Source organism: Oncorhynchus keta, unplaced genomic scaffold (assembly GCF_023373465.1).
Source record: "Oncorhynchus keta strain PuntledgeMale-10-30-2019 unplaced genomic scaffold, Oket_V2 Un_scaffold_7763_pilon_pilon, whole genome shotgun sequence".
Classification (NCBI taxonomy): domain Eukaryota; kingdom Metazoa; phylum Chordata; class Actinopteri; order Salmoniformes; family Salmonidae; genus Oncorhynchus; species Oncorhynchus keta.
In genome coordinates, this window is record NW_026290998.1 from 501,277 (window position 1) to 522,638 (window position 21,362).

At 48.3% G+C, this 21,362-nt stretch overlaps 1 protein-coding gene across 1 annotated transcript in view; it reads left to right on the top strand.

The window, feature by feature from the left end:
- The window catches only part of si:dkey-71l1.1 (uncharacterized protein LOC569883 homolog), a 33,208-nt gene extending 11,893 nt beyond the window's left edge, over nucleotides 1-21,315 (top strand). Inside the window, exons 5-11 of the mRNA XM_052517405.1 lie at nucleotides 3,178-3,279; nucleotides 3,588-3,693; nucleotides 3,801-3,923; nucleotides 11,864-11,948; nucleotides 19,517-19,611; nucleotides 19,933-20,045; nucleotides 20,123-21,315. Coding sequence (XP_052373365.1) covers nucleotides 3,178-3,279; nucleotides 3,588-3,693; nucleotides 3,801-3,923; nucleotides 11,864-11,948; nucleotides 19,517-19,611; nucleotides 19,933-20,045; nucleotides 20,123-20,149 — 651 coding nt within the window. The 3' untranslated portion in view covers nucleotides 20,150-21,315. The remainder of the gene's footprint in view (nucleotides 1-3,177; nucleotides 3,280-3,587; nucleotides 3,694-3,800; nucleotides 3,924-11,863; nucleotides 11,949-19,516; nucleotides 19,612-19,932; nucleotides 20,046-20,122) is intronic.
- Nucleotides 21,316-21,362: the final 47 nt, after the last annotated feature.

The window sequence follows — 21,362 nt, forward strand, 5'->3', positions numbered from 1 at the left end:
GAAGCTTGGTCCCAGTGATGTACTGAGCCGTACGCACTACCCTCTGTAGTGCCTTGTGGTCGGAGGCAGAGCAGTTGCCATACCAGGCAATGATGTAACCAGTCAGGATGCCCTCAATGGTGCAGCTGTAGAACCTTTTGAGGATCTGAGGACCCATGCCAAATCTTTTCAGTCTCCTGAGGGGGATTAGTTTTTGTCGTGCCCTCTTAATGACTGTCTTGCTGTGCTTGGAGCATGTTAGTTTGTTGGTGATGTGGACACCAAGGAACTTGAAGCTCTCAACCTGCTCCACTGCAGCTCTGTCGATGAGAATGGGGGCGTGCTCGGCCCTCTTTTTCCTGTAGTCCACAATCATCTTCTTTGTCTTGGTCATGTTGAGGGAGAGGTTGTTGTCCTGGCACCACATGGCCAGGTCTCTGACCTCCTCCCTATCGGCTGTCTCGTCGTTGTCGGGGATCCGGCCTACCACTGTCGTCAGCAAACTTAATGATGGTGTTGGAGTCGTGCCTGGCCGTGCAGTCATGAGTGAACAGGGAGTACAGGAGGGGACTGTCACGCCCTGACCATAGAGAGCTTTTTATTCTCTATGTTGGTTAGGTCGGGGTGTGACTAGGGTGGGTCATCTAGGTGATTTATATGTCTATGTTGGTCTGGTATGGGTCCCAATCAGAGGCAGCTGTTTATCGTTGGGGATCATATTTTGGCAGCCATTTCCCCTTTGTGTTTTGTGGGATCTTGTCTTGCCTACTTTTGAGCTTCACGTTTCGTTTTACGCTTTATTGTTTTTGTCTTTGAGTTTCTCTTCCTAAAATAAAGAGGATGGAAACACGCTGCATCTTGGTCCACTCCTTATAACAATCAGCGTGGAGGATGTGTTGTTACCTACCCTTACCACCTGGGGGCGGCCCGTCAGGAAGTCCAGGATCCAGTTGCAGAGGGAGGTGTTTAGTTCCAGGGTCCTTAGCATATTGATGAGCTTTGAGGGCACTATGGTGTTGAACGCTGAGCTGTAGTCAATGAACAGCATTCTCACATAGGTGTTCCTTTTGTCGAGGTGGGAAAGGGCAGTGTGGAGTGCAATAGAGATGGCATCATCTGTGGATCTGTTGGGGTGGTATGCAAATTAGAGTCGGTGTAGGGTTTCTGGGATAATGGAGTTGATGTGAGCCATGACCAGCCTTTCAAAGCACTTCATGGCTACAGACGTGAGTGCTGCGGGTCGGTAGTCATTTAGGCAGGGTACCTTAGTATTCTTGGGCACAGGCACTATGGTGGTATGCTTAAGACATGTTGGTATTACATACTCGGTCAGGGAGAGGTTGAAAATGTCAGTGAAGACAATTGCCAGTTGGTCAGCGCATGCTCGCAGTACACGTCCTGGTAATCCGTCTGGCCCTATGGCCTTGTGAATGTTGACCTGTTTAAAGGTCTTACTCACATCAGCTGCAGAGAGCGTGATCACACAGACTTCCGGAACAGCTGGTGCTCTCATGCATGTTTCAGTGTTATTTCAGATCAAATTTTATTTGTCACAAACACATGGTTAGCAGATGTTAATGTGAGTGTAGCGAAACGCTTGTGCTTCTAGTTCCGACCATGCAGTAATATCTAACAAGTAATCTAACCTAACGATGAGTCAGTATGTTGGCAGCAGCCACTCAATGTTAGTGATGGCTGTTTAACAGTCTATTGGCCTTGAGATAGAAGCTGTTTTTTAGTCTCTCGGTTCCCGCTTTGATGCACCTGTACTGACCTCGCCTTCTGGATGATAGCGGGGTGAACAGGCAGTGGCTCGGGTGGTTGTTGTCCTTGATGATCTTTATGGCCTTCCTGTGACATCGGGTGCTGTAGGTGTCCTGGAGGGCAGGTAGTTTGCCCCCCCGGTGATGCGTTGTGCAGACCTCACTACCCTCTGGAGAGCATTACGATTGTGGGTGGAGCAGTTGCCATACCAGGCGGTGATACAGTCCGACAGGTTGCTCTCGATTGCGCATCTGTAAAAGATTGTGAGTGTTTTTGGTGACAAGCCAAATTTCTTCAGCCTCCGGAGGTTGAAGAGGCGCTGCTGTGCCTTCTTCCCCACGCTGTCTGTGTGGGTGGACCATTTCAGTTTGTCCGTGATGTGTACGCAGAGGAACTTAAAACTTTCCACCTTCTCCACTACGATCCCATCGATGTGGATAGGGGGGTGCTCCCTCTGCTGTTTCCTGAAGTCCACGATTATCTCCTTTGTTTTGTTGACAGAGTGTGAGGTGATTTTCCTGACACCACACTCCGAGGGCCTTCACCTCCTCCCTGTAGGCCGTCTCGTCGTTGTTGGTAATCAAGCCTAGCCTTTAGCTCAGTGCGGATGCTACCTGTAATCCATGGCTTCTGGTTGGGGTATGTACGTACAGTCACTGTGGGGACGACGTCATCGATACATTTATTGATGAAGCCAATGACTGATGTGATGTACCCACCGGAGGAAGCTCGGAACATATTCCATTCTGTAGCTTAGCATCAGCTTCATCTTATTTTTTTATTGATCTAGTTACTGGTGCTTCCTGCTTTAATTTTCGCTTGTAAGCAGGAATCAAGAGGATAGAATTATGGTCAGATTTGCTAAATGGAGGTTGAGGGAGAGCTTTGTATGCGTCTCTGTGTGTGGAGTAAAGGTGGTCCAGAGGTTTTTTTTTTTTTTTCTCTGGTTGCACATTTAACATGCTGATAGAAATGAGGTAAAATGGATTTAAGTTTCCCTGCATTAAAGTCCCTGGCCACTAGGAGCGCCACCTCTGGGTGAGTGTTTTCTTATGGAGGAATACAGCTCATTCAATGCTGTCTTAGTGCCAGCCTCTGTCTGTGGTGGTATGTAAAGAGCTACAAAGAATACAGATGAACACTCAGTCAGCTTTAATCTGAGGGCATATTCACACCTAACTAATATAGCATATTCAATGTGCAGGCTATTCAATGTGCAGGCTATTCTATTTTGCTCTAGTTCATTAAGATGTGGGGATTGATTGGTTTATTTATTGGGGAAACAGGTGAGTCCTGAGGATAACACGCTAAAGTGATGGTACCTGATGGATTACACACAGACTAGACACAGCAAAGCAACGTCCCTACAGTACAAAACAGCTTAGAAAAACAAAGAAACAAATGTTAGTATTACCACAAACTTTCCATTTTCAGGACTCCCCCGTGCTGATCGGTGAGATGGACTCCTCCGGCAGTCTGAATGCTCATTCGCTGCTGCATCTTAGCGAACGAATCAGGGCCAAGGCTGTGTTTCAGGTGGGTGGTTCAGATCTACCAGTAGGCCATCATTGTAAATAAAAAATGTGCTTAGTTAAACGTTAAATCAAATCAAATAAATTGAAAAAATGAATAAACCCCAGTGCTAGACTGGCTTGTTTCAATGCGTACTCCTAGAACTCCAAGAACAGTTGCCCGTGGTTACACAGCCAGTCAGACCCAGGTCCTCCAGTCTCTAAGACGTCTCAGTGACATGTAAAACAAATTAACAAAATCTCAGGAATACTTTACATAGCGTGTGTGTGTGTGTGTGTGTGTTTTGTGTGTGTGTGTGTGTGTGTGTGTAGACCCAGCAGGCTCAGTTCATGACGTGGCAGTTTGAGACGGAGTACAGAGGAAGTGACTTCACAGCAGCTGTTACCATGGCGAACCCTGATGTCCTACGGGAGTCAGGTAGCTGAGTGTATTTCTATGATAATGTGTGTGTCTCATTATAATATATATGATAATGTGTGTCTCATAATATATATGATAATGTGTGTGTGTGTCTGTGTGTGTAGTGATCCTGGTTGCCCACTTCCTCCAGAGTGTGTGTTCAGGGTTGGTGTTGGGAGGAGAGCTGGTCTACCACAGAGGAAGACATGAAGAGGGAGGCATTCTCACCCTGGCTGGACAGTACTCAGGTATTATATATATATACACATTATATAATATATATATATATAGACACACATTATATAATATATATATATAGGCACGTTATAAACTGGGTGGTTCGAGCCCTGACTGCTGATTGGCTGAAAGCCGTGGTGTATCAGACCGCATACCACGGGTATGACAAAAACATTTATGACGTTGGTAACCAGTTTATAATAGCAATAAGGCACCTCGGGATTTGTTGTATATTGCCAATAAACCACAGCTAAGGGCTGTATCCAGGCACCCCGCGATGCGTCGTGCATAAGAACAGCCCTTAGCCGTGGTATATTGGACATATACCACACTCCCTCGTGCTTTATTATACACTGCCGTTAAAAGGTTAAAAGGTCAAATGTCCATGTTTTCCATGAAAACATGCATGAAAATAGTTGCAAAATTAATAGGAAATAGTCAAGACGCAAGGCTATAAATAATGATTTTTAATTGAAATAATTGTCCTTCAAACTTTGCTTTCGTCAAAGAATCCTCCATTTGCAGCAATAACAGCCTTGCAGACCTTTGGCGTTCTAGTTGTCAGTTTGATGAGGTGATCTGAAGAGATTTCACCCCCATGCTTCCTGAAGAACCTCCCACCAGTTGGATTGGCTTGATGGGCACTTCTTACGTACCATACGGTCAAGCTGCTCCCATAACAGTTCAATAGGGTTGAGATCCGGTGACTGTACTGGCCACTCCATTATAGACAGAATACCAGCTGACTGCTTCTTCCCTAAATAGTTCTTGCATAGTTTGGAGCTGTGCTTTGGGTCATTGTCCTGTTGTAGGAGGAAATTGGCTCCAATTACGCGCCGTCCACAGGGTATGGCATGGCGTTGCAAAATGGAGTGGTAGCCTTCCTTTTACCCCGTACAAATCTCCCACTTTACCACCACCAAAGCAGCCCCAGACCATCACATTGCCTCCACCATGCTTGACAGATGGCGTTAAGCACTCCTCCAGCATCTTTTCATTTTCTCTGCATCTCACGAATGTGATCCGAACACCTCAAACTTCAAATGGAAGACCCAGAGTTACAGGAATGGAAGACCCAGAGTTACAGGAATGGAAGACCCAGAGATACAGGAATCGAAGACCCAGAGTTACAGGAATGGAAGACCCAGAGTTACAGGAATGGAAGACCCAGAGTTACAGGAATGGAAGACCCAGAGATTCAGGGAATGGAAGACCCAGAGTTACAGGAACGGAAGACCCAGAGTTACAGGAATGGAAGACCCAGAGTTACAGGAATGGAAGACCCAGAGTTACAGGAATGGAAGACCCAGAGTTACAGGAATGGAAGACCCAGAGTTACAGGAATGGAAGACCCAGAGTTACAGGAATGGAAGACCCAGAGTTACAGGAATGGAAGACCCAGAGTTACAGGAATGGAAGACCCAGAGTTACAGGAATGGAAGACCCAGAGTTACAGGAATGGAAGACCCAGAGTTACAGGAAAGGAAGACCCAGAGTTACAGGAATGGAAGACCCAGAGTTACAGGAAAGGAAGACCCAGAGTTACAGGAATGGAAGACCCAGAGTTACAGGAATGGAAGACCCAGAGTTACAGGAATGGAAGACCCAGAGTTACAGGAATGGAAGACCCAGAGTTACAGGAATGGAAGACCCAGAGTTACAGGAATGGAAGACCCAGAGTTTCCTCTGCTGCAGAGGATAAGTTCATTAGAGGTACCAGCCTCAGACTGCAGCCCAAACAAATGCTTCAGAGTAACAGACAGTAACAGTTCCAGTAACAGACACATCAACTGTTCAAAGGAGAATCAGGCCTTCATTGTGAAATGCTGCAAAGAAAACACTACTAAAAGACACCAATAAGAAGAAGAGACTTGCTTGGGCCAAGAAACATGAGCAATGGACATTAGAAGTACACTGAGTCAGAGAGAGTCAGCACGTCATCAACACACACAGTACAAGACTAGAGACTTGGTTTGTTTTACTTTAACAAACTACCTAGTTAGCTAATAAAAGTTTACAATAGTTTTCCTTTTCATATCTGGTTCCTGGGACGCAGTTAGCGTTAACGCTGGAACGCTAATATATGTCCAGGGATCCGTGCTCAAACAAGGTGGAAATACATTGGCAAAGCAACTAGCCTAGCTGCTAGCTATGAAGCTAGACAGCCTAAAAATAATGGGGTGCAAAGGAGCAAAATAAATTAATTAATTAAATACAGTAGGGAAAGAGGTAGTTGTTTGGGCTAAATTATAGGTGGGCTATGTACAGGAGCAGTAATCTGTGAGCTGCTCTGACAGTTGGTGCTTAAAGCTAGTGAGGGAGATAAGTGTTTCCAGTTTCAGATATTTTTGTAGTTCGTTCCAGTCATTGGCAGCAGAGAACTGGAAGGAGAGGCGGCCAAAGAAAGAATTGGTTTTGGGGGGTGACCAGAGAGATATACCTGCTGGAGCATGTGCTACAGGTGGGAGATGCTATGGTGACCAGCGAGCTGAGATAAGGGGGACTTTACCTAGCAGGGTCTTGTAGATGAGGGGGACTTTACCTAGCAGGGTCTTGTAGATGACATGGAGCCAGTGGTAATCTACCACAGGTCCTACAGAGGGTTCAATTAGGACTCGCTCACTAGGAACACTACAATACCAGAGGACCTAAGGTAATCTACCACAGGTCCTACAGAGGGTTCAATCAGGACTCGTTCACTAGGAACACTAAAATACCAGAGGCCCTAAGGTAATCTACCACAGGTCCTATAGAGGGTTCAATCAGGACTCACTCACTAGGAACACTACAATACCAGAGGCCCTAAGGTAATCTACCACAGGTCCTACAGAGGGTTCAATCAGGACTCGCTCACTAGGAACACTACAATACCAGAGGCCCTAAGGTAATCTACCACAGGTCCTACAGAGGGTTCAATCAGGACTCGTTCACTAGGAACACTACAATACCAGAGGCCCTAAGGTAATCTACCACAGGTCCTATAGAGGGTTCAATCAGGACTCGTTCACTAGGAACACTACAATACCAGAGGCCCTAAGGTAATCTACCACAGGTCCTATACAGGGTTCAATCAGGACTCGCTCACTAGGAACACTACAATACCAGAGGCCCTAAGGTAATCTACCACAGGTCCTACAGAGGGTTCAATCAGGACTCGTTTGTGGATGAGAATAAGAATGTGCAATGGTTAGAAGTGTGCAGTAAGGATGATCCTGAAATGGCACTAAGTTTGTTTCTGAATTTATTTATGAGTATAGCTGATAAGCCCCTTTAAGAAGTGATTTATGAGTACAGCTGATAAGCCCCTTTAAGAAGTGATTTATGAGTATAGCTGATAAACACGCCCCTTTAAGAAGTGATTTATGAGTACAGCTGATAAGCCCCTTTAAGAAGTGATTTATGAGTATAGCTGATAAGCCCCTTTAAGAAAATGCACTGTGAGGTCAAACGGTGCCCCGTGGATTGATGAGGAGCTGAGAAATGTCATGATGCCATAAAAAGTAGCAGATAAATCTGGCACTCTTTTTGGTAAGCAAAGTTATTGTAAATTAATACATCTTGTGACCAAACTAAACAAAGGAAAGAAGAAGGGATTCTATCAATACAACATTGATGAAGTGAAGGATGATGGGAAAAGCTGTGGAGAACGTTGAACACTATTATGGTTAGGAATTCAAGCATGTCCACCTCTTTTGTTGAATCAGAGGGTATATTAATTACAAAACCACACGACATCGCAAACTACTTTAATTAATATTTTACAGGCAAAGTGGACAAGTTGAGGAATGCTATGATTCCAACTGATGTCTCAATGTCATTATCCCCTTAAAAGATTGTTTGAATTTCATCAAGTAGAAAGGGAAGAGGTAGAAAGGACGCTGTTGTCTCTTTCAGATGACAAGGCGCCTGGTACAGATCATCTAGACACCAAATTGCTTAGAGTGACAGCTAACCAAATATCAGCCCCAATCTCTCATATGTTTAATAAGTACTTGATGTACGGGGTGTGCCCAGAAGCCTGGATAGAGTCAAAGGTTATTCCACTACCTAAGGATAGAACATCTGCATTCAATCCCTGGTCCTATCACACTTAGAGTACTGTCCCTGGTCCTATCACACTTAGAGTACTGTCCAGTTATATGATCAATCCCTGGTCCTATAACACTTAGAATACTGTCTGGTTATATGGTCAATCCCTGGTCCTATCACACTTAGAGTACTGTCTGGTTATATGGTCAATCCCTGGTCCTATAACACTTAGAGTACTGTCTGGTTATATGGTCAATCCCTGGTCCTATAACACTTAGAGTACTGTCCAGTTATATGGTCAATCCCTGGTCCTATAACACTTAGAGTACTGTCTGGTTATATGGTCAATCCCTGGTCCTATAACACTTAGAGTACTGTCCAGTTATATGGTCAATCCCTGGTCCTATCACACTTAGAGTACTGTCCAGTTATATGGTCAATCCCTGGTCCTATAACACTTAGAATACTGTCTGGTTATATGGTCAATCCCTGGTCCTATCACACTTAGAGTACTGTCTGGTTATATGGTCAATCCCTGGTCCTATAACACTTAGAGTACTGTCTGGTTATATGGTCAATCCCTGGTCCTATAACACTTAGAGTGCTGTCCAGTTATATGGTCAATCCCTGGTCCTATAACACTTAGAGTACTGTCCAGTTATATGGTCAATCCCTGGTCCTATAACACTTAGAGTACTGTCTGGTTATATGGTCAATCCCTGGTCCTATAACACTTAGAGTACTGTCTGGTTATATGGTCAATCCCTGGTCCTGTCACACTTAGAGTACTGTCTGGTTATATGGTCAATCCCTGGTCCTACCACACTTAGAGCATTATTAACTCTTCATTGTTCTAAACAGGGCTACCAGATTAGCTCTTCATTGTTCTAAACAGGGCTACCAGATTAGCTCTTCATTGTTCTAAACAGGGCTACCAGATTAACTCTTCATTGTTCTAAACAGGGCTACCAGATTAGCTCTTCATTGTTCTAAACAGGGCTACCAGATTAACTCTCCATTGTTCTAAACAGGGCTACCAGATTAACTCTTCATTGTTCTAAACAGGGCTACCAGATTAACTCTCCATTGTTCTAAACAGGGCTACCAGATTAACTCTTCATTGTTCTAAACAGGGCTACCAGATTAACTCTTCATTGTTCTAAACAGGGCTACCAGATTAACTCTCCATTGTTCTAACCATATGAATATTATCCAAATGCATCAGAATCTCTCATGGCTTCACGTTAAAAACAAATGTCTATCCAGTCTTCTGATTTTCTTTAGGAATGTTATATTTCAAATAAAAAACACACAGTATTTTTTCAGGTCAGTTAGTACATACTAGCAACACCGCATAACCACCAAACCAGACAGGCAAATTCATGGCAGCTGAAGACAACCCAAGCCAAGGACAAATCACCTTGAATCTACAGTTTTATACAGAGCCATAGCTGAATGGATCTCTTTACCAATCCATATCTCTCAGCTGAATGGACCTCTTTACCAATCCATATCTCTCAGGCAAAAAGTAAATCCACCTTCAAGAAAAAAATTAAAGAAAGGAAATAGACAGAACATCTAATGTGATAGACCATATGACTGGACAGGAAATAGACAGAACATCTAATGTGATAGACCATGTGACTGGACAGGAAATAGAAAGAACATCTAATGAGATAGACCATGTGACTGGACAGGAAATAGACAGAACATTTAATGTGATAGACCATATGACTAGACAGGAAATAGACAGAACATCTAATGCAATAGACCATATGACTGGACAGGAAATAGACAGAACATCTGATGTGATAGACCATATGACTGGACAGGAAATAGAATGAACATTAATGTGATAGAGCATATGACTGGACAGGAAATAGACAGAACATCTAATGTGATAGACCATATGACTGTACAGGAAGTAGACAGAACATCTAATGTGATAGACCATATGACTGGACAGGAAGTAGACAGAACATCTAATGTGATAGACCATATGACTGGACAGGAAGTAGACAGAACATCTAATGTGATAGACCATATGACTGGACAGGAAATAGAAAGTATCAACTGAATGTTAAATGTTTCCTGTCAGGTATTTTAATCAGTATCAGTATTGTCTACTTGTTGAATGTTTGTGAATTCTTGATTGTGGTTGTTTGTAATGTCTTGTTAATTGGTGTTGGACCCCAGGAAGATCAGCTAGCGTTACGGTGTTAGCTAATGGGGATCCTAATAAAATAATAAATATTAGACTGGTGGAAATCTGTCCTTTGGTCTGATGAGTCCAAGTTTGAGATGTTTGGTTCCAACCACTATGTCTTTGTGAGACGAGAGTAGGTGAACATATGATCTCCGCATGTGTGGTTCCCACCGTGAAGCATGGAAGAGGAGGTTTGATGGTCTGGGGGTGCTTTGCTGGTGACACTGTTAGTGATTTATTTAGAATTCAAGGCACACTTAAGCAGTATGGTTACCACAGCATTCTGCAGTGATACCCCATCCCATCTGGTTTGCGCTTAGTGGGACTATCATTTGTTTTTCAACAGGACAATGACCCAACACACCTCCAGGCTGTGTAAGGGCTATTTGACCAAGAAGGAGAGTGATGGAGTGCTGCATCAGATGACATGGCCTCCACAATCACCCATCCTCAACCCAATTGAGATGGTTTGGGATGAGTTGGACCGCAGAGTGAGGGAAAAGCAGCCAACTAGTGCTCAGCATATGTGGGAACTCCTTCAAACTGTTGGAAAAGTATTCCAGGTGAAGCTGGTGAGGGAATGCCAAGAGTGTGCAAGGCTGTCGTCAAGGCAAATGGTGGCTATTTTGAAGAATCTGAAATATAAAATATATTTTGATTTGTTTAACACTTTTTGGTTGCAACATGATTCCATATGTGTTATTTCATAGTTTGATGTCTTCACTATTATTCTACAATGTAGAAAATAGTACAAAATAAAGTAGGTGTGTCCGAACTTTTGACTGGTACTGTATATACACACATTATATATACACACATTATATATACACACAGTATATTCTCTGTGATTCTACGTCAGAATGTCTAATCTAATATATTCTCTGGGATTCTACGTCAGACAGTATGATCTAGTAGATGCTGTGTTATTCTACATCAGACGGTCTGATCTAGTAGATGCTGTGTTATTCTACGTCAGACGGTATGATCTAGTTTATGCTGTGTTATTCTACGTCAGACGGTATGATCTAGTTTATGCTGTGTTATTCTACGTCAGACCGTCTGATCTAGTAGATGCTGTGTTATTCTACGTCAGACGGTCTGATCTAGTAGATGCTGTGTTATTCTACGTCAGACGGTATGATCTAGTTTATGCTGTGTTATTCTACGTCAGACGGTATGATCTAGTTTATGCTGTGTTATTCTACGTCAGACCGTCTGATCTAGTAGATGCTGTGTTATTCTACGTCAGACGGTCTGATCTAGTAGATGCTGTGTTATTCTACATCAGACGGTATGATCTAGTTTATGCTGTGTTATTCTACGTCAGACGGTATGATCTAGTTTATGCTGTGTTATTCTACGTCAGACGGTATGATCTAGTTTATGCTGTGTTATTCTACGTCAGACCGTCTGATCTAGTAGATGCTGTGTTATTCTACGTCAGACGGTCTGATCTAGTAGATGCTGTGTTATTCTACATCAGACGGTATGATCTAGTTTATGCTGTGTTATTCTACGTCAGACGGTATGATCTAGTTTATGCTGTGTTATTCTACGTCAGACGGTATGATCTAGTTTATGCTGTGTTATTCTACGTCAGACCGTCTGATCTAGTAGATGCTGTGTTATTCTACGTCAGACGGTCTGATCTAGTAGATGCTGTGTTATTCTACATCAGACGGTCTGATCTAGTAGATTCTTTGTGATTCTACGTAGGTCCTAATTGGGTGGCGACACTGAATGCTGGGAAAGGAGGAGCTCACGCCAGCTACTACCATAGAGCTAACAAACAGGTACACATTGACAAACACAATACACACACACACACTAGAAACACTCAACACACCAAACCAGACCCCACTACACCAGACCAAACAACACCCCACTACACCAGACCAAACAACACCCCACTACACCAGACCAAACAACACCCCACTACACCAGACCAAACAACACCCCACTACACCAGACCAAACAACACCCCACTACACCAGACCAAACAACACCCCACTACACCAGACCAAACAACACCCCACTACACCAGACCAAACAACACTACACTACACCAGACCCCACTACACCAGACCCCACTACACCAGACCCCACTACACCAGACCAGACCCCACTACACCAGACCCCACTACACCAGACCAGACCCCACTACACCAGACCAGACCCCACTACACCAGACAACACTACACTCCACCAGACCAAACACCACCCCACTACACCAAACAACACTACACTCCACCAGACCAAACAACACCACACTACACCAGACCAAACACCACCCCACTACACCAGACCAAACACCACCCCACTACACCAGACCAAACAACACCCCACTACACCAGACCCCACTACACCAGACCAGACCCCACTACACCAGACCCCACCACACTACACCAGACCAAACAACACCCCACTACACCAGACCAAACAACACCACACTACACCAGACCAAACAACACCCCACTACACCAGACAACACCACTACACCAGACCCCACTACACCAGACAACACTACACTACACCAGACCCCACTACACCAGACAACACTACACTCCACCAGACCAAACACCACCCCACTACACCAAACAACACTACACTCCACCAGACCACACACCACCACACTACACCAAACAACACTACACTCCACCAGACCACACTACACCAGACCCCACTACACCAGACCAAACAACACCACACTACACCAGACCAAACAACACCACACTACACCAGACCACACAACACCCCACTACACCAAACAACACTACACTCCACCAGACCACACTACACCAGACCCCACGACACCAGACCAAACAACACCACACTCCACCAGACCAAACAACACCCCACTACACCAGACCAAACAACACTACACTCCACCAGACCACACACCACCACACTACACCAAACAACACTACACTCCACCAGACCACACACCACCCCACTACACCAGACCCCACTACACCAGACCAAACAACACTACACTCCACCAGACCACACACCACCACACTACACCAGACAACACTACACTCCACCAGACCACACACCACCACACTACACCAAACAACACTACACTCACCAGACCACACACCACCACACTACACCAAACAACACTACACTCCACCAGACCACACACCACCACACTACACCAGACAACACTACACTCCACCAGACCACACACCACCACACTACACCAAACAACACTACACTACACCAGACCACACACCACCACACTACACCAGACAACACTACACTCCACCAGACCACACACCACCACACTACACCAGACAACACTACACTCCACCAGACCACACACCACCACACTACACCAAACAACACTACACTCCACCAGACCAGACCCCACTACACCAGACCAGACCCCATTATACCAGACCAGACCCCACACACCAGACCAGACCCCACTACACCAGACCAGACCCCACTACACCAGACCCCACTACACCAGACCAGACCCCACTACACCAGACCCCACTACACCAGACCAGACCCCACTACACCAGACCCCACTACACCAGACCAGACCCCATTATACCAGACCAGACCAGACCCCACTACACCACACAACAGACCAGACCCACTACACCAGACCAGACCCCACTACACCAGACCCCACTACACCAGACCTGACTACACCAGACCACTACACCAGACCCCACTACACCAGACCCCACTACACCAGACCAGACCCCATTATACCAGACCAGACCCCACTACACCAGACCAGACCCCACTACACCAGACCAGACCCCACTACACCAGACCAGACCCCATTATACCAGACCAGACCCACTACACCACACTACACCAGACCAGACCCCACTACACCAGACCAGACCAGACCCACTACACCAGACCAGACCCCACTACACCAGACCCCACTACACCAGACCAGACCCCATTATACCAGACCAGACCCCACTACACCAGACCCCACTACACCAGACCAGACCCCACTACACCAGACCAGACCCCACTACACCAGACCAGACTACACCAGACCCCACTACACCAGACCAGACCAGACCCCACTACACCAGACCAGACCCCATTATACCAGACCAGACTACACCACACTACACCAGACCAGACCCCCTACACCAGACCAGACCCCACTACACCAGACCCCACTACACCAGACCAGACCCCACTACACCAGACCCCACTACACCAGACCAGACCCCATTATACCAGACCAGACCAGACCACTACACCCACTACACCAGACCAGACCCCACTACACCAGACCCCACTACACCAGACCAGACCCCACTACACCAGACCAGACCCCACTACACCAGACCCCACTACACCAGACCCCACTACACCAGACCAGACCCCACTACACCAGACACCAGACCCCACTACACCAGACCAGACCCCACTACACCAGACCAGACCCATTATACCAGACCAGACCCCACTACACCAGACCCCACCAGACCCCACTACCAGACCCCACTACACCAGACCAGACCCCACTACACCAGACCAGACCCCACTACACCAGACCAGACCCCACTACACCAGACCAGACCCCACTACACCAGACCAAACAACACTACACCCACCAGACCCCACTACACCAAACAACACTACACTCCACCAGACCAGACCCCACTACACCAGACCAAACAACACCCACTACACCAGACCCCACACCAGACCCCACTACACCAGACCCCACTACACCAGACCAGACCCCACTACACCAGACCCCACTACACCAGACCAGACCCCACTACACCAGACCAGACCCAACACTACACCAGACCACCCACTACACCAAACAACACTACACTCCACCAGACCCCACTACACCAGACCAAACACCACCCCACACCACACCAGACCCCACTACACCAGACCAGACCCCACTACACCAGACCAGACACCAGACCCACCACACTACACCAGACCAAACAACACCCCACTACACCAGACCAAACAACACCCCACTACACCAGACCAAACAACACCACACTACACCAGACCAGACCCCACTACACCAGACCCTACACACTACACACCAGACCAGACCCCACTACACCAGACACCACCCCACTACACCAGACCAAACACTACACAGACCAACAACACCCCACTACACCAGACCACACAACACCCCACTACACCAAACAACACTACCACCAGACCACACCAGACCCCACGACACCAGACCAAACAACACCACACTCCACCAGACCAAACAACACCCCACTACACCAGACCAAACAACACTACACTCCACCAGACACCAGACAACACTACACTCCACCAGACCACACACCACCCCACTACACACCCACTACACCAGACCAAACAACACTACACTCCACCAGACCACACACCACCACACTACACCAGACAACACTACACTCCACCAGACCCACACCACCACACTACACCAACAACACTACACTCACCAGACCACACACCACCACACTACACCAAACAACACTACACTCCACCAGACCCACACCACCACACTACACCAGACAACACTACACTCCACCAGACCACACCACCCACTACACCAGACCAGACACTCCACCAGACCACACACCACCACACTACACCAAACAACACTACACTCCACCAGACCAGACCCCACTACACCAGACCAGACCCCATTATACCAGACCAGACCCCACTACACCAGACCAGACCCCACTACACCAGACCAGACCCCACTACACCAGACCCCACTACACCAGACCAGACCCCACACCAGACCCCACTACACCAGACCAGACCCCACTACACCAGACCCCCAGACCAGACCAGACCCCATTATACCAGACCAGACCAGACCCCACTACACCACACTACACCAGACCAGACCCCACTACACCAGACCAGACCCCCCCAGACCCCACTACACCAGACCTGACCCCACTACACCAGACCAGACACCAGACCCCAGACCAGACCCCACTACACCAGACCAGACCCCATTATACCAGACCAGACCCCACTACACCATACCAGACCCCACTACACCAGACCAGACCCCACTACACCAGACCAGACCCCATTATACCAGACCAGACCCCACTACACCACACTACACCAGACCAGACCCCACTACACCAGACCAGACCCCACTACACCAGACCCCACTACACCAGACCAGACCCCACTACACCAGACCCCACTACACCAGACCAGACCCCACTACACCAGACCCCACTACACCAGACCAGACCCCATTATACCAGACCAGACACCAGACCCCACTACACCAGACCAGACCCCACTACACCAGACCAGACCCCACTACACCAGACCAGACCCCCACTACACCAGACCCCACACACCAGACCAGACCCCACCACCAGACTACACCAGACCAGACCCCATTATACCAGACCAGACCAGACCCCACTACACCACACTACACCAGACCAGACCCCACTACACCAGACCAGACCCCACTACACCAGACCCCACTACACCAGACCAGACCCCACTACACCAGACCCCACTACACCAGACCAGACCCCATTATACCAGACCAGACCAGACCCCACTACACCACACTACACCAGACCAGACCCCACTACACCAGACCCCACTACACCAGACCAGACCCCACTACACCAGACCAGACCCCACTACACCAGACCCCACTACACCAGACCCCACTACACCAGACCAGACCCCACTACACCAGACCCCACTACACCAGACCCCACTACACCAGACCAGACCCCACTACACCAGACCAGACCCCATTATACCAGACCCCCACTACACCAGACCCCACTACACCAGACCCCAACACAGACCAGACCCCACTACACCAGACCAGACCCCACTACACCAGACCAGACCCACTACACCAGACCCCACTACACCAGACCCCACTACACCAGACCAGACCCCACTACACCAGACCAAACAACACTACACTCCACCAGACCACACACCACCACACTACACCAAACAACACTACACTCCACCAGACCACACACCACCCCACTACACCAGACCCCACCAGACCAAACAACACTACACTCCACCAGACCACACACCACCACACTACACCAGACAACACTACACCACCAGACTCCACCAGACCACACACCACCCCACTACACCAGACCCACTACACCAGACCAAACAACACTACACTCCACCAGACCACACACCACCACACTACACCAGACAACACACATCCACCAGACCACACACCACCACACTACACCAAACAACACTACACTCCACCAGACACACCACACCACCAGACAACACTACACCACCAGACCACACACCACCACACTACACCAAACAACACTACACTACCAGACCACACCACCACACTACACCAGACAACACTACACTCCACCAGACCACACCACCACACTACACCAAACAACACTACACTACACCAGACCACACACCACCACACTACACCAAACAACACTACACCAGACCAGACCCCATTATACCAGACCAGACCCCACTACACCAGACCAGACCCCACTACACCAGACCCCACTACACCAGACCAGACCCCACTACACCAGACCCCACTACACCAGACCAGACCCCATTATACCAGACCAGACCAGACCCCACTACACCACACTACAACAGACCAGACCCCACTACACCAGACCAGACCCCACTACACCAGACCCCACTACACCACACTACACCAGACCAGACCCCACTACACCAGACCAGACCCCACTACACCATACCAGACCCCACTACACCAGACCAGACCCCACTACACCAGACCAGACCCCATTATACCAGACCAGACCCCATTATACCAGACCAGACCAGACCCCACTACACCACACTACACCAGACCAGACCCCACTACACCAGACCAGACCCCACTACACCAGACCACCACACTACACCAGACCAGACCCCACTACACCAGACCAGACCCCACTACACCAGACCCCACTACACCAGACCAGACCCCACTACACCAGACCCCACTACACCAGACCAGACCCCATTATACCAGACCAGACCAGACCCCACTACACCACACTACACCAGACCAGACCCCACTACACCAGACCAGACCCCACTACACCAGACCCCACTACACCAGACCAGACCCCACTACACCAGACCAGACCCCACTACACCAGACCCCACACCACCAGACCCCACTACACCAGACCCCACTACACCAGACCAGACCCCATTATACCAGACCAGACCCCACTACACCAGACCCCACTACACCAGACCAGACACTACACCAGACCAGACCCCACTACACCAGACCAGACCCCACTACACCAGACCCCACTACACCAGACCAGACCCCCTACACCACACTACACCAGACCAGACCCCACTACACCAGACCAGACCCCACTACACCAGACCCACTACACCAGACCAGACCCCATTATACCAGACCAGACCAGACCCCACTACCACACTACACCAGACCAGACCCCACTACACCAGACCAGACCCCACTACACCAGACCCCACTACACCAGACCAGACCCCACTACACCAGACCCCACTACACCAGACCAGACCCCATTATACCAGACCAGACCAGACCCCACTACACCACACTACACCAGACCAGACCCCACTACACCAGACCAGACCCCACTACACCAGACCCCACTACACCAGACCAGACCCCACTACACCAGACCAGACCCCACTACACCAGACCCCACTACACCAGACCCCACTACACCAGACACCAGACCAGACCCCATTATACCAGACCAGACCCCCTACACCAGACCCCACTACACCAGACCAGACCCCACTACACCAGACCAGACCCCACTACACCAGACCAGACCCCACTACACCAGACCCCACTACACCAGACCAGACCCCACTACACCAGACCAGACCCCACTACACCAGACCAGACCCCACTACACCAGACCCCACTACACCAGACCCCACTACACCAGACCAGACCCCACTACACCAGACCAGACCCCACTACACCAGACCCCACTACACCAGACCCCACTACACCAGACCAGACCCCACTACACCAGACCCCACTACACCAGACCCACTACACCAGACCCCACTACACCAGACCAGACCCCACTACACCAGACCCCACTACACCAGACCAGACCCCACTACACCAGACCAGACCCCACTACACCAGACCAGACCCCACTACACCAGACCAGACCCCACTACACCAGACTACACCAGACCCCATTATACCAGACCAGACCCCACTACACCAGACCAGACCATTACAACCAGACTACCACTAGGTGGGGATGTTTTCAATACCGTCCAACAACTGGGTGTGTGTGTGTGTGTGTGTGTGCGTGCGTGCGTGCGTGCGTGCGTGTATATAGATCCAGGTGGGGTAGAGTTTGAGGCCAGTACCAGGACCCAGGAAACGACGGCCTCCTTCGGGTACCAGATGGAACTACCAGAGGCTAACATGGTGTTCAGAGGTACGGTGGGGTGTGGAGGGGTGGTGGGGTTATTATGTAAATATCACAGGAGGTTGGTGGGGAGGACGGTCTCGTTGTAATGAGCAGAAAGGTATCAAATACTTGATGCCATTCCATTCGCTTTGTTCCAGACAGTATTATAAGCTGTCCTCCCCTCAGCAGCCTCCACTGGCAAATATGTATTCCTGATGACAAATGTTGACTGCAGCCTGTGTGTGTGTGTGTGTGTGTGTGTGTGTGTGTGTGTGTGTGTGTGTGTGTGTGTGTGTGTGTGTGTGTGTGTGTGTGTGTGTGTGTGTGTGTGTGTGTGTGTGTGTGTAGGCATGGTTAACAGTAGGTGTATAATTGGAGGAGTACTGGAGAAGAGTCTGTCTCCTCTCCCTGCTACACTGCTGATGGGAGCCTTCGTTAATCACCGTGGTGACAAACTGCAGGTGGGGGATGGTGTTGTTGTTTTGGTTATGGCGGTGGTGGTGGTGGTGTGTACTTACCGTAGCGTATCTGTCTGCAGGTGGGGCTGGGAATCAATGTGGGCTAGACTACAACACCCACAACCCTCTACAGAAGGGACTCCCTCACACGCCCTCTCCCAGCCCTGTGGCCTCGTGGGAAACGGCGTTCCTGTTTTTGGAGGAAGAAAATGGTGCAGCAAGAATTCCCCTAGCGACCACATGGCAACTGTTACATCGCTTCCTGTTGAAAAACCTGAACTGGACAGACTCACGAGATGTCAGCTCCACACATAGAGAGCGATAGAGGACTAAATTTAGTATCTGTGACATTATATCATCTGACACAGCATGGGCATTTTGAAGTAGTACATTCTCTTCTTAAACGATTGGCTGATCAATCTTGATGACCCAGTTAAACATGGCTCCAATAGGTTAATCGGGAGGGATCGGCCAATAGAGTTGGAAGTCCCACCCAGTTGACTACATTAAAATGGTGGATGGAATCCATCAACGGCGCTGTCCATGCTAATATGGCCCTTTGGCCACTGGAGGTCTCTATCGTTCTCTATGACTCCCCACACCTCATAATGCATAATGGACAGCTCATAGCATTAACCATGTGTTTGATACCATTCCAATGATTCCGTTCCAGCCAGTACCACGAACCCATCCTCCCCAAGTAAGGTACCACCAACCTCCTGTGCTCACCTCCCATCCCCCATAATGCACCTCACCTCCCACATAACGTACTCTATGTATACTATATATTGTAATATCATAATATATTTGTACTCTATGTGGGGCCCTCTAGAGATTAAACTGATGTTGAGACTGGGACCCTCTAGAGATGAAACTGATGTTGAGACTGGGACCCTCTAGAGATTAAACTGATGTTGAGACTGGGACCCTCTAGAGATTAAACTGATGTTGAGACTGGGACCCTCTAGAGATTAAACTGATGTTGAGATTGGGACCCTCTAGAGATTAAACTGATGTTGAGATTGTGGGACCCTCTAAAGATTAAACTGATGTTGAGACTGGGACCCTCTAGAGATTACACCCAGACAGAATGATCTCTAGAGATAACGGGCAGACAGAATTATCTCTAGAGATAACGGCCAGACAGGATGATCTCTAGAGATAACGGCCAGACAGAATGATCTCATCCTCCACAAGCCCAGGAGCAGGAGATATTACTATATTATACACTGAATGTACCAAATATTAAGAACACCTTCCTAATATTGAGTTGCACCCCTATCTCCCCTTTTGACCTCATAAGAGCCTCAATTTGTTGGG